The sequence below is a fragment of the Oncorhynchus mykiss genome, chromosome 21, assembly GCF_013265735.2.
Source record: "Oncorhynchus mykiss isolate Arlee chromosome 21, USDA_OmykA_1.1, whole genome shotgun sequence".
NCBI classification, from domain to species: domain Eukaryota; kingdom Metazoa; phylum Chordata; class Actinopteri; order Salmoniformes; family Salmonidae; genus Oncorhynchus; species Oncorhynchus mykiss.
In genome coordinates this window covers 50,010,920-50,024,550 of record NC_048585.1, presented here as the reverse complement: position 1 = coordinate 50,024,550, position 13,631 = coordinate 50,010,920, and the positions used below count along the sequence as shown (strand labels likewise).

Sequence of the window (13,631 nt, the reverse complement as noted above, 5' to 3'; positions counted from 1 at the left end):
TGTAACTTAGGTTAATCAATTATATTTTACTTTCACATACAATGTCTAGGTGCAGTTAAATGTGTTGTTTTACAGGGTCGGCCACCGTATTTACGGCACCCCTGGAGCAAATGAGGGTTAAGTGCCTTGCTCAAGGGCACATCAGCGGATTGTTCACCTTGTTGGCTCAGGTATTCAAACCAGCAATCTTTCGGTTACTGGCCCAATGCTCTAACCACTAGGCTACCTGCTGCCCTTGTAAATGATGAATAACATATCCTATGTAGTTCATTCTGCCTTTTGAAGACAGCAGTATGAACAATCAATCAATATGAACAATTCATTTGAATAAATTACAACACAATACCAACACCAATTACCATAATATATCAATTATATAACCCGATTGACAAAAGGAACACATAATCTGACTGAACTATAGGTGAGTGTCTGGTGCTGGAGGACAATAGGTGCCATTGCCTGTCAATCAAGGACAGATTTACAAAAAGTAAAAAACACTACTGATAAATCACATAATTGACTCAAACAGACAAGTGTGTAAGTCAATTATGAGATGGAATTAAGCATTTTGACAATGACATGGGGAAAATAAATGTGCAACTTATTCAATGTGAACGTGAATGTAGTGTAATGCGGAAGGAAATAGTGTAAAACAGTAAAAACAACAATGTTGCAGCTGATGCTCTCTCTTAAAATAAACCTAAAGATAACGGAGTGCATATTGAATAAGGGCACAAATAAACACCTGAGGATCCCCAGGACCAGACATCCCCACCACTGTACTATACAAACAAAACAAAAGGAAATGGAAAATAGAGAGTGGGGCCCACTAGACTGAAACATACAGTATACCACAAAAAGACTACGCTCACATACATAGACACCAGAGGAGGCTGGTGGAAGGAGCTATAGGAGGACGGGCTCATTGTAATGTCTGGAATGGAATCAATGGAATGGTACTAAACACATGAAACACATGGTAACGACGTGTTTGACTCCGTTCCATTGATACCATTCCAACCGTTACAATGAGCCCGTCGTCCTATAGCTCCTCCCACCAGCCTTCTCTGATAGACACTACTACAGAGGTACTTGGTGCTGATCACTTGTTAAGCCTGCTCAGAACATGCAGCAAATTACAAATAAGGGACAAGGGGGGTATAGTGGTTGTGGGCAGCTACATTTTCAAGAGATCCTTTTTTTGGATCAGGGGGCACCATTTTGGAGGAATTACCCATATTATGGAATTATGGGTGTAGAGAGAGGGGGCTGATGGGACTTGTAGTTGTGTTGCTGCATAGCACAGGTCAGTCACAGGTTATTAGCAGCTCAACAAAGAGAACAAGACACAGAGGAACCACAAGAAAAAAGAGGCAAAAAGAGTCTTGGGACTGATGCACGTAATCCTCTAGGGGGTGCTCAAGAGGAGTCGCTGAACAATTCCAACGTAAATAGCAGCTAGCCAACAAACCGCTATTTACTGCGTAGTTGAGGTTGTTCTTTGTTGCGTGGGTTTGTTTGACAATTTGCTTCTGGAGTTAAAGTCCAATTTGGCTTTCAAAGCTTCTGTTGGAAAAGCACATTTTGTTCCGATTTGTTTCTATCGAACGTACTGTATATTAGTGAAAAAACAAAGCACAACTGCATGTTGTTTCAAAGGGGAAAATCGAATGGCAAGACTGAGTCGGTGGGTGAGTGGGTGCAATGGCATGGGGTGTGAAGATGCTGGTGTGCCATAATATCCTTGGTTGGTGTTTTTTTTTAATAGAAACTTATGATTGGGCACTATTTAGTGGAGGGGACCAAGACTCAGTTCAGTCCGTAGCGCGGAAGATCTGCGTTTTAGCGCGGTTTAAAATTCATAGGTCATTTCCAATAGAGCAGACACATGCAGCATTTACCGTGAATGCAGTCTCGGCGAACATGATAGCATTGCCTTTAAATGTCAATCACGCTACAACACAGATCTTCTACGCTACAGATTGAATCCAGCCCTAAACTAAAAACTTTGTGAGAGGGAGGGAGGGGAAGGGGGGCTACTGTATATCCTAGCAGGTTTAAAGAAAAGTAATGCACTTAATGTCTCACCACCTGACTGATATGAACTTTGTTCCCCTTTAAAACAAATGTCGCTTTTTTGTACTCCCCCCGTATATTCATTTGTCATTTTTTTGGTTTGGTTTTGGTAAATTATTGTGTCACAATTTGTTAGACCAAACACCCAACACACTCTGTAACAAGCTACGGCAAAAAGGATGAAAACTCCCATGTCTATTGCGATAAGAAGCAACAGAGAGGGCTGCCGGCCTATTTACCTTCATCGGCCTCAATAGCCTCAATAGTAGCTGAAGAGAAGAAGACGGGGGTTGCAAAACGAATGAGAAGGAAGGTGAGCAGCGAGGAATTCATTTGGTTTTCCCAACCGGTCAATGAGCAGCAAAAAGAGAGAGCCAATGCAAAGACAACAATGTTAAAAAAAACTCTCCGTGTTTTTGGGACAGAGGCAACACATGGATGGAAGCAAAAACAGGGGAGGAGGAGGAGGAGGAGGGACTAGGCGGGTGTGTTAAGACGGACAAAGGAGGAAGGGGGCAGGAAATAAGAAAGGGGATAGACGGAATGGAGCCAGTCAAATACCCATTGTAGACAAATGTGTGGTGTGCTGGTATTTTGAGCTTTGTAAAAAACGTCACCCGTGTTTGACAAAGGGACAAGAAGCGGTGCTGGACGAATATAGACAATGGACGTCTGGAAGGGGGACACCGTGACAAGTAGGACTGGAGTGGGTTACAATAGTGATAATCAAAGGGGAACAGTGGATGTCTGACGTATCTTCACTCAACAAACTACACAATTGGACGGGGGTGACATGACGGGTGTTGGGGTTGGGGTACAGTACATAAGGACGTGTGAGTGAAAACAGAGACAACTCTGCCAAAGTCAAGAATGCGGCTGCAACTGAACAACCGAGACCAAGTAAAAGAAAATAAAAAGGTGAAGAACTCTTCAAATGTTGTCGGAAACAGCTATCTAGAACTGTAGCGCCGCCACGTCTTCTGATATGAACCGTCAAAAGAGCAGACGCCAATGATGCATTTTAAAATTTGCAGGACTTTGATACACTTACCACTTACCGTACAAATCCTTCTGTTTTATAGCAATACTTATCACCAGAAATACAGAAATGACTCTGTAGTCAGGTGGTGCACAAACAGACAAATAAATGGGTACGAGTTGCATTGCAAATAAACAAATACTCAGCGGCTACAGCTCTACACTTGAACAGGTGTGTGTTGCTATTGAGTTATAACACAGTACATAATACACAGGAGAGACGTACACACACAGGTAAGTTATAAGGAGGTCCAAATGAAATCAAGTGGTTGATGGATTGCACAACATTGCAGTAGAAGCACATTGCAGACTGTCTGAACAATAGGAGCCTATGGTGAGCTGTGATTCTACCAATGCCGCGACAGAAAATCTCTCGAACGTCACTCTGCCTCCCAAAATGGCTCCTCTTCGCTGCTGCCTCTCCATTGGATGGCGTTGGCCCATCGTTGCCTCACTGGTAATTACATGGTTGCTCCTATGCAGTCCGAATCAACAATAGCGGTATATGCATCGGTGTGTGCGTGTGTTTGAGATAGAAATATAGACTACTGGTTAGAGGGCAAACATGTAGAATTTCTGTGGTCAACTTCAGGAAAAGTGAACCCAGAAATAGTGAACCCAGAAATAGAGTGTCAGATGAGAGCAGTGAAGGTTAGAAAACAATACTCTGTAGGCCTACAGTGATTCCTCTTTTAAAAGTTGCTAGCTTACGCCGTGGGACTTAGAGGTGATTTGTGGTTTAGTACGGTACCCTGCGTCACCACTTCATTGCACCAGACCAGCACAAGGGGGAGTTAGAGCACTGATTATGTTTTTGGGTCCTACTGTGTCTCTAACTAACGATGAATGGGGGACATAAACCTAAATAGAAACTGATAATTGTGCACGACTTCAGTATTACTAACTAAAACTGTTGCTACACTAAGGTTTTTATTATTTTATTTTGTTAGGATTATTTTGCTCTTACTGTAGTACTGTAGGCCACTCCTGACCGGTCACATTGTACAGCGCCTGAGTGGTGCAACGGTCTGAGACACTGCATACTGTAGCAGTGCAAGCTGTGTTGTTACAGGTTCAATACATGTGCCGGGCTCAACTGGGAGACCCATGAGATGACTGTAGGTTTTTGGTTTTTCTCCCTCTAAAAACAGAAATAAATCATTCTAAATAACAAACTGGCTTTATTTACAAATTAGTAACAATGTCTCACCCCATGCTCGTTTTACGTTATTTGAAAATGAAATAATCTCCAAAATATTTAAGGGGCATTGCACTAATAATGGCGCTGACTTGGGAAACGTTCCCACTGTTCTGTTCTTAGTACCAGTCTGAATGTTCTAACTAATAATGGCGCTGACTTGGGAAACATTCCCGCGGTCCTGTTCTTAGTACCAGTCTGCATGTTCTAACTAATAATGGCATCTTTATGCTTTCATTAATAAAATAATGAAAAAAAATACTCTTTCAAAATGCCAATGTTTATTTAGTTATGGATCCATAACGAATTACTATGGGAATAAATATCACTGAATTATAGAAATGTCATCCAATCCTCGGAGAATCACGTTATATTTTTCAACATACTGTAGGCCTACCGTAGTCTTATTTATTTAAAGAGCATATTGAAGTTAGAAGCAAAAGCCTACAACTAATTTAGCACCGTTTCACACAGCTCAGAGAAGCATGGGGACTGGTCTTGATAAATCAATGAGATTTTTATTTTCACTTAATCTCCGTTTGGGTATTGGTTAGACTTGAATAAAAAAATGAGGGTGCAGAAATGTTATGCTCTTAATGTAAACCTTATTTAACTAGGGAAGTCGGTTAAGAACAAATTCTTATTTACAAGGACAGTCTACTCCTTCCTCCCCGTCGGGGAATTGAACCCCGGTCTCCCACGTGCCCTGCCTGCACGACATGGGGATTCTGTAGCTAAATAGCCCAGTACTGTACTCCCGAACATCACATTGTACATCGCCATATTTTCCGTTCCATCCTAACGGAAACCCAGAGAGTTTTTCGTTTTCCTTGGAATAGAAACACCATAATATTAATCAAATGAATTAAGCAAGTACCAATCAAAAGGTTAGACACACCTACTCGTTCCAGGTATTTTCTTTATTTTTACTATTTTCTACATTGTAGAATAATAGTGAAGACATCACAGCTATGAAATAACACATACGGAATCAGTTAAGAACAAATTCTTATTTACAAGTACAGCCTACTCCTTCCTCCCTGTCGGGGAATTGAACCCCGCTCTCTAGTACAGCCATTATTGAAGGTACTTGAAGTCACCGAGAAAGTCTGGACATGGCCTGCTCTCCCTTATGTAAGGAATTAAGCACTTTCCCATTTACTACATTATGTATGGCTGGCTATGTTTACTTGTCAGACTGCACAGTAGCCTAATAAACAAATGTAGGTGGCTTATATCTTCAAAATGCTTTAAATGCTTTATTAAAGCATACACTGTGCAGTACTGTATTTCTTCATCAGCATCTTTATGCTTTCGTTAATAAAATAATGATAAAAAATATGCAGATGTTGATTTAGTTATGGATCCATAACGAATTACTATGGGAATAAATATCAAGGAATTACAGAAATATTGGAACAAAATTGTCAAATGAAGGCAAATACTCTTTTAAACACACATGGTCACGATGTACAGCGTCATTATGGCTATTAGCAGGGCTATATTCTGGCCTTTATAAATATTATTTTGGCCTTTAGTCAGATTACAATCACTCACTGTTGTTTTTTAAAAACAAAATAATCTCCAAAATATCTTTGTACATAGCCTTCCCGCTGTGAACGTCTATGTGAACGTCTATTGGAGAAATGAAAATGCTCAATTATATTCCATGATATTCTTAAGATACATGTATTGACTGAATGTAAGCATGTGATGTCTGCTAAATAATCAAGTTAGGTTTCTCCAGAAATAAATTATTATTATTATTATTTTTTATTTTATTTTATTTTTTGTTGTTGTAATTTTACAACATTTTCTCCCCAATTTCATGGTATCCAATTGTTGTAGTAGCTACTATCTTGTCTCATCGCTACAACTCCCGTACGGGCTCGGGAGAGACGAAGGTTGAAAGTCATGCGTCCTCCGATACACAACCCAACCAAGCCGCACTGCTTCTTAACACGTCGCGCATCCAACCCGGAAGCCAGCCGCACCAATGTGTCAGAGGAAACACCGTGCACCTGGCAACCTTGGTTAGCGCGCACTGCGCCCAGCCCGCCACAGGAGTCGCTGGTGCGCGATGAGACAAGGACATCCCTACCGACCAAGCCCTCCCTAACCCGGACGACGCTAGGCCAATTGTGCGTCGCCCCACGGACCTCCCGGTCGCTACTGGGCGCGAACCCAGGGACTCTGATGACTCTTTATTTACAAATTAGTGAGAATGGCTCACCCAATGTTCAATAATTGCCTTTTTCCTCGCTCACTCTATGTTAAATAAAACACGATCTCCAAAATATCAATACTTTTTAAACAAAGCAATTATTATTATTATTAATGAATTTAGAATTATATAAAAGCCCCTTAGGTATTCTCACAGATCCTAATGGAAAATGCCCCTTAGATATTTAATTTAGAATCTTCCAATCCTCTAAATGTAATTATTGGCGGAAAGTCACTTCATTGAAAAAAATATTTGTAGATATACTGTAGGCCTACCATAGGCAAAATGAGTATTGGTTACACTACAATTAGGGTGTGGAAATGTTATGCCCCTTACATATTAATTTAGATTTCTCCAATCCTCTTATGCTGTAGCCTACTCCCGACCGTCACGTTGTACAGCTCAATATTTCCCATTCTATCCTAACGGAAACCCTGAGTGTTTAGTTTATCTCGGAATGGAAACATCATGATAGTAATCCAATGAATTAAGCCAAATTTCTTACAATCAATCCCATGTACTATGTTATTACAACAAAGGTTTTAAATTCTCTAGTAATGTCAATATGGGAGATTTTCAAATTTGCCCTCTGGTGGTCAAACTAGCATTAATGTAAAAAATGGCTGACAATTAAATAACGTGCCATAGAATGCTGCAGCAGCCCGCAAGGTGTGCTGCAGTATGACACAACATTTAAAGGAGGAACCACTGTACATACTAAAACAACTGACAGAAAAACTGACAGAGGAGACAAACTGACCAAGAGAGCCTGAAGAGAGGAGAGTGAAGTTGTTTGGATTTCTGCCTTGTTTGTGGATGACAAGGTGGACAATATTGATCCCCTTACATCCACAGTTGTTTATGTCAATTCCAATTAATCTGAATCGTAGTCGATCCTTAGCCTCCCTGACTTCTTAAAAATGACTTACAATTTGTAAAATCAAGGTCCACGTTTTGGTTCTATAGAACATAAATATAAATTCTAAATTGGCTATGTTGTAGCCCGATTCAGTGGGTAGATTATTCAATTCGACTCATCATCTTTGGAAGAAATGTCTTCCCTGTGGAAAAGCATATTTTAATGCTAGTCTGTCACGTAAAGGAGATCGATCGATCGGCAGACTGGTTTTGGGAGTGTTTGGAATTCAACATGGGAGGGTGAATTCTACAATATTCTCACAAAACACTGCTGACAGAATACTTGCACAACAGATTATACCTGTGGTTTCTAGGGAGAGACGAGAAAGAAGAAAACACAGACAATATTTGAGATATAACCAGTAGATTGCAGAGAGAAAGGTGTGGGGGGGGGGGGGGGGGGGGGGGGGGGGGGGGGGGGGGGTAAGGAAAGCAAGACAGCATTAGAAGAGACAATGGGGACACAGAGGGTCAACTTCTAACATTTAATATCTGTATTATCTAAAGCCACTCCAAGGGGTGCACATTTTGGTTTTTGCCCTAGCACTACACAGCTGATTCAAATAAAGCTTTATGATGAGTTGATTATTTAATCAGCTGTTTAGTACTAGGGTAAATAACAAGATGTGCACCGCTTGGGGTCCCCAGGACTGAGTTTGAGGAAACGCTGACCCACAGGTAGTTACATAGTATTTACCACTGCTGCAACTGTGTTCTGTGACATAAAAGTCATATAAAATATAGCAGGCTTAATTCTAGACACCCCCCCCACCCAAAAGGCTCAATAAGTTTCAGGTCTTTAAAGTAGATGTACTGCTAATAAAATCTTATATATAACAGTGTGAGGGGTGTTGTGGGCTGGACATGGAGGTCCAGGGCGTGTGTTGTGGGGTTTACCATTCTGGAGCTTCTCCTTGCCCCCGGACAGCACTCCACTGGGCAGCATGCCGGTGGGGGTCAGCCCCTTCAGTGTCAACACACTTTCACTCTCCTCCCTGCAGGGACAACAAACAAACAAATGACAAAAAGTTCAGATAGAAATATAGCCCCTAGAACATGTCGGCCTTATAGCAAGCTCATTCCTGCATGTGAAAAACACATTAAGCAACGTTCAGATGGAAATATAGCATGCAGAACTGATGCGTTCATGTGAAATAGTGTTTCTCAACTTCTCAAAAAAGTGTTTCTCAAGTCTCACGTACTCCCAACATCACACATTGTGGTTTTAGCCAGTGGAGGCTGCTGAGGGGAGGACGGCTCATAATAATGGCTGGAACGGATTTAATGGAATGGCATCAAACACATGGAACAATGGTATTTGATACCATTCCACCTATTCCGTCCCAACCATTACCATGAGCCCGTTCTCCCCAATTAAGGTGCCACCAATGTCCTGTGTTCCTAGCCCTATACTAGCACACATGATTCAACAAATTTATCTGATTTCTCAATGTTTATGAAAGTTACTGCTCCTATTGCTCCCCAATTGGTAGTTATAGTCTTGTCCCATCGCTGCAACTCCCGTACGGACTCTGGAGATGCGAAGGTCGAGAGCCGTGCGTCCTCCAAAACACAACCCAACCAAGTCGCACTGCTTCTTGACACAATGCCCACATAACCCGGAAGCCAGTCGCACCAATTATGTTGGAGGAAACAATGTACACCTGGCGACCGTGTCATCCTTGACATCCTTGCCAGCCGAACCCTCCCCTAACCCGGACGACGCTGGGCCAATTGTGCGCCGCCCCAGTCGCGGTTGGCTGTGACAGAGCCTGGACTCGAACCCAGAATCTCTAGTGGCAGAGCTACTGTCCCATACAATAATCTGTATTCTTAAGTCTTTGTTCTTATAAAAATGTACACGAGACAAATAAATTGCATACCCCACTGCAGTTCACTGGTGACTCCCCCCCCCCCCCCCCCCCCCCCCCCCAGGGGTCACGGCACCGACTTTGAATACCCCTGAGTAAGTTTTACTGTATAAATAAGCCTTTGTTAAAACCTTTTCATTGCAGCCTTATTCTCAGCTGTGAGTTTCCCACTGGGCACACACTGGTTGAATCAACGTTGTTTCCACGTCATTTCAATGAAATGTTGGTGAACCAACGTGGAATAGACGTTGAATTGACGTCTGTGCCCAGTGGGTTGTTATTAAGACCTGTTTATGTAGACATTGTTTATGTAAAACGGCATTCCTGTAATGTACAATGTACAATGACTTCTGCCTAGGATCATGTAACTGGGCACATATGATAAAATACATAAACATTGGTATAATGGAAATGCACACCCAGACTTACAGCGATGATTCCTAATAAATACCTTAGGACAGAGAATACCCTCGCCATCTTGCCAATGGCACGGATCTTGTTCCTGATGACCTCCTTGCGTGCAGAGGCTGTGGCACCTATAACACACGCACGCACGCAGTTCTCAGGGTCAGACAGGCAGGCTGTTTCAAACCATCACAACATGTCTGCTTATCTGGGTAAGGCATTTTCTTTAAGGTGTGCTCATTACCAGACATGAGCTAGTAAAACTTAACACTAAGTTGTGTTTTGTGTGTCTAAGTAGAGAACATGTTTGAGTGACTACCACTGATACAAAGGAATCGTTTCCTAAATGTTTAGTTGACATTTATTTGACACTTGAATAATTTAGCAAATGTTTTTTGCACAGGAGTGTCATATCACATCAAAATACACTATGTAGTATTGAAGTTCAAAGTAAAACCAACCCGAACCAGGACTTTGAATCTCACTCCACCACTGCGATTCCCTGGTTATGTCTTAGTATGAAAGGCATTCTGAGAAAGAGGTGAAGCTTGGTGTTCGATGCATCAGCACCAATAAATAGCCTGTCTAGAGGGACCCAATCGATAAAGTACTCCCTCAAACACTCTGCCTGGCCTAATCAGACATTGAAAAGCACTGCAGATGACCTGCTATCAATTCCCTTTGCTTTGTGAGGCCCGTGTTATATAATGGTTCTGAACGTACAAGGTGTAAACAATCTAAAACTGTCATCTTACATGGTCGTGTTCAGTTGGCACGGACTGGAAGAAAACATTTCAACAGAGATAAATGGGGAGGTACTATTTGAAAGAAACGCTTGTTTTAATTTTCTGTTGCAAAAAGTGTTTCTACGGTGTGCCCTAATGAACATGACCCATGTTTCTATTTCTGCTTGGAGAAGAAGAATATAGCTTGGTAAAGAATATAGCCTGGTGAAGAATATAGCCTGGTAAAGAATATAGCCTGGTAAAGAATATAGCCTGGTGAAGAATATAGCCTGGTGAAGAATATAGCCTGGTGAAGAATATAGCCTGGTGAAGAATATAGCCTGGTGAAGAATATAGCCTGGTGAAGAATATAGCCTGGTCAAGAATATAGCCTGGTCTAGAATATAGCCTGGTCTAGAATATAACCTGGTCTAGAATATAACCTGGTCTAGAATATAGCCTGATGAAAAATATAGCCTGGTGAAAACTATAGCCTGGTCTAGAATATAGCCTGGTCTAGAATATAGCCTGGTCTAAGAGCTTGTATGTTGTGACAGGATGACTTGTGTTTGACACTAGGACCCTTTTGTGACCCAGCTTGGAAAGTGGTAGTGAGGTGGAGTGTGAGAGACGGAAATGAATACAAGTGCTTAGAAATATATGGAGAGAGAATAATGAGTATGCAGATAACAGTGAGAGACTCTAGTGGAGTGTGTTCCCTTGGTCGGACAACTAGGGACAGTACTGAGTATCCCATCTTCTCACATTGAGCTACAGCTAGCTGGACTTTTGGGCATTCTACACAGGAAAGAGGTGAAGCATATCGAGGACTGACTACCCTGCACTGTTTCTATTGAAGCTATAGGCTAACGCTAATTCACTCAAGTGCAGATAACCATCCTGCAGGTTCGCTGAAAATGTTTAAGCTATGTTTAAGTTACCAGTATTGAAGCCAACACACCGTGCAAGCTGTTCACCACTCAAAACTATACCAGTCTGTTAAAATACTGTGTAACACTTTATTTGGATAGTCCATCTGTAGATGCTCTATAGACTATCAATAGCATTTACACTAACTATCTACTAACCCTAACCTTAACCCTTATCCTAACACTAAACTTAACCCTAACCCATATTCTAACCATAACCGTAACCCTAGCAAGCAGTTGCTTATCAACAGATAGTTTGTTAATATTATAACCATCGGTGGACCATCAATAGATGGAACATTTGGACTATCCAAAAAGTGACCCAATACTGTATAGTGTCAACATTCTGAGTGAACCTACAGTTGACCTTTACCTGCAATTGATTGAATATTGGTGCATGTCTACATTCTATATTTTTATAGATTGATTATATATTCTATTTTTACTGATAAATATCAATAACCAAACTGAGCATAAATGTTACAACACATTTACGTCTTGGGTTAGTTAATTGGCTCCCAAAATGCATGTGCAAGAGCAAGCACCAGCACAAAGGTATATTGGCGGTAGAGCTGAGGGTTGTACCTTTCTTGGGGACATATATTAGGTGTCCTTCTCAAGAACACCCCCAGAAGAGAACAGAAAAGACAAGAGAGATCAGTGAATGGCAGAAGAATGACAGAGGAAGCCAAGGAGGAGGAAGAGGAGGTGGAGAGGAAAGAGAGAAAAGGCAAACACACACCTATCAAGCATAAAGAAACGCAATGGCTTAAAACAAAACTCTGAAAAACAGAAAAGAAGAGAGACAAATTAGATGAGGTAACCACGGAAATAATGAAATGACACAGCATCGGCGAGGGGGAGAGACGTGAGAGAGAGACCTAGATGAGAGAAGAGAAACAAATAAATAACGCAAAGAATAGGAACATCAACAAAATGAATATTAAGCTACTGAAGAAAGACAGTGAAGGAAAGAAAACTAGGAAATGATGAGATGTTAGTCACCAAGGCTTTGAGTGACTAAGAAGTGTCTGTCAGCTATCAACGTTAGGGTCAAGGGTTCGAATCCTTCTCCTATAACACACCACTTCCTGCCATACAGGAACAGGATATGACCTATGTTCACTGCTTTATGTTCACTACATACTTCAGTCTGAGACTGCCATCATTCAAGTCATTTGTAGTGACGTCAAAATGAGGGGTGTTGTTCAAATCAAAGTCATCAGCGATTGGATTATCTCTAACAAATCAGAGTATCAAAGCCAATGACACATTTTCAAAACGCCGCTTTACCCACATGTGTTCTGGCTCTCGCCCAACCCATCGGTTTCTCTGACCAATCAGAATGGTCAGAATGTGTCTGTGTTCTTGAAATCTTCGGGGAGGTACTTAGGTTGGTGTGGTGCAGCGTTTGGCCGGAGCAGGAAGTTTTGGCAGTCAGGCAAACCAGTGTTAGAGTCAAGGGTTAGAAGCCATTTTCTATAACACGCCACTTCCTGCCATACAGGAACAGGATATGACCTAAGCATTCCTTCCCCCTCCCTATAGAGTTATGGTAACGTGTGTGACTTTGGTGAATAAGAGACGGGATGGAGTATTTAGGGTTTATCTAGGAATGGGTGTTCCAAACCATCTCTACCATCTCTACCTAGACAATGCCATTATGTTTTACAACACTGGTCACCAACCTTTTCTGAGCCAAAATCACTTTCGCAGTTAAAAAGAAAGCCAAGATCTACCGCTCAGATTTCTTTTCAACATGACTTAAACAATGTCACATTAACCTAATAAAAACTGTTCTGTAGGAATTGTTTGGGCAGTAGGCCTAATATACAGTACCAGTCAAAAGTTGACACACTTACTCATTCCATTTTTTTTCAATAAAAAAACAAACAAACTATTTTCTACATTGTAGAATAATAGTGAAGACATCAAAACTATGAAATAACACATGGAATCATGTAGTAACCAAAAAAAGTGTTAAACAAATCAAAATATATTTTAGATTCTTCAAAGTAGCCACCCTTTGCCTTGATGACAGCTTTGCACACTATTGGCGTTCTCTCAACCAGTACACTGATAAGCTGTAGAAAGAATATATACATTTATAAGACTTGTTCATAAAAGAGAGAATTGTTCATAACCCTGCTATGTGCGGATAGTACGCATCCCCTTCCCCTCAAGAATGGTCTACCACAGCCTGGGTTAAACGAATCTTGAAGGCAATGCAAAAAAAAAAAAGAAGAG

General features: G+C 41.3%; 1 protein-coding gene across 8 annotated transcripts in view; it reads right to left on the bottom strand.

Annotated features, from left to right (window-relative positions):
• The window catches only part of LOC110500629 (serine/threonine-protein phosphatase 2B catalytic subunit alpha isoform), a 136,811-nt gene that overhangs the window by 2,847 nt on the left and 120,333 nt on the right, over window positions 1–13,631 (bottom strand). For 2 of the 8 annotated variants that reach the window (XM_036958092.1, XM_036958095.1), the window contains 5 exons: window positions 11,970–11,996; window positions 9,777–9,861; window positions 8,352–8,449; window positions 7,756–7,764; window positions 2,316–2,345 (listed from right to left, as the gene is read on the bottom strand). In XM_036958092.1, coding sequence (XP_036813987.1) covers window positions 2,316–2,345; window positions 7,756–7,764; window positions 8,352–8,449; window positions 9,777–9,861; window positions 11,970–11,996 — 249 coding nt within the window. The remainder of the gene's footprint in view (window positions 1–2,315; window positions 2,346–7,755; window positions 7,765–8,351; window positions 8,450–9,776; window positions 9,862–11,969; window positions 11,997–13,631) is intronic. The other 6 variants (XM_036958094.1, XM_021578104.2, XM_036958093.1 and 3 more) reach the window with 6 other exon arrangements.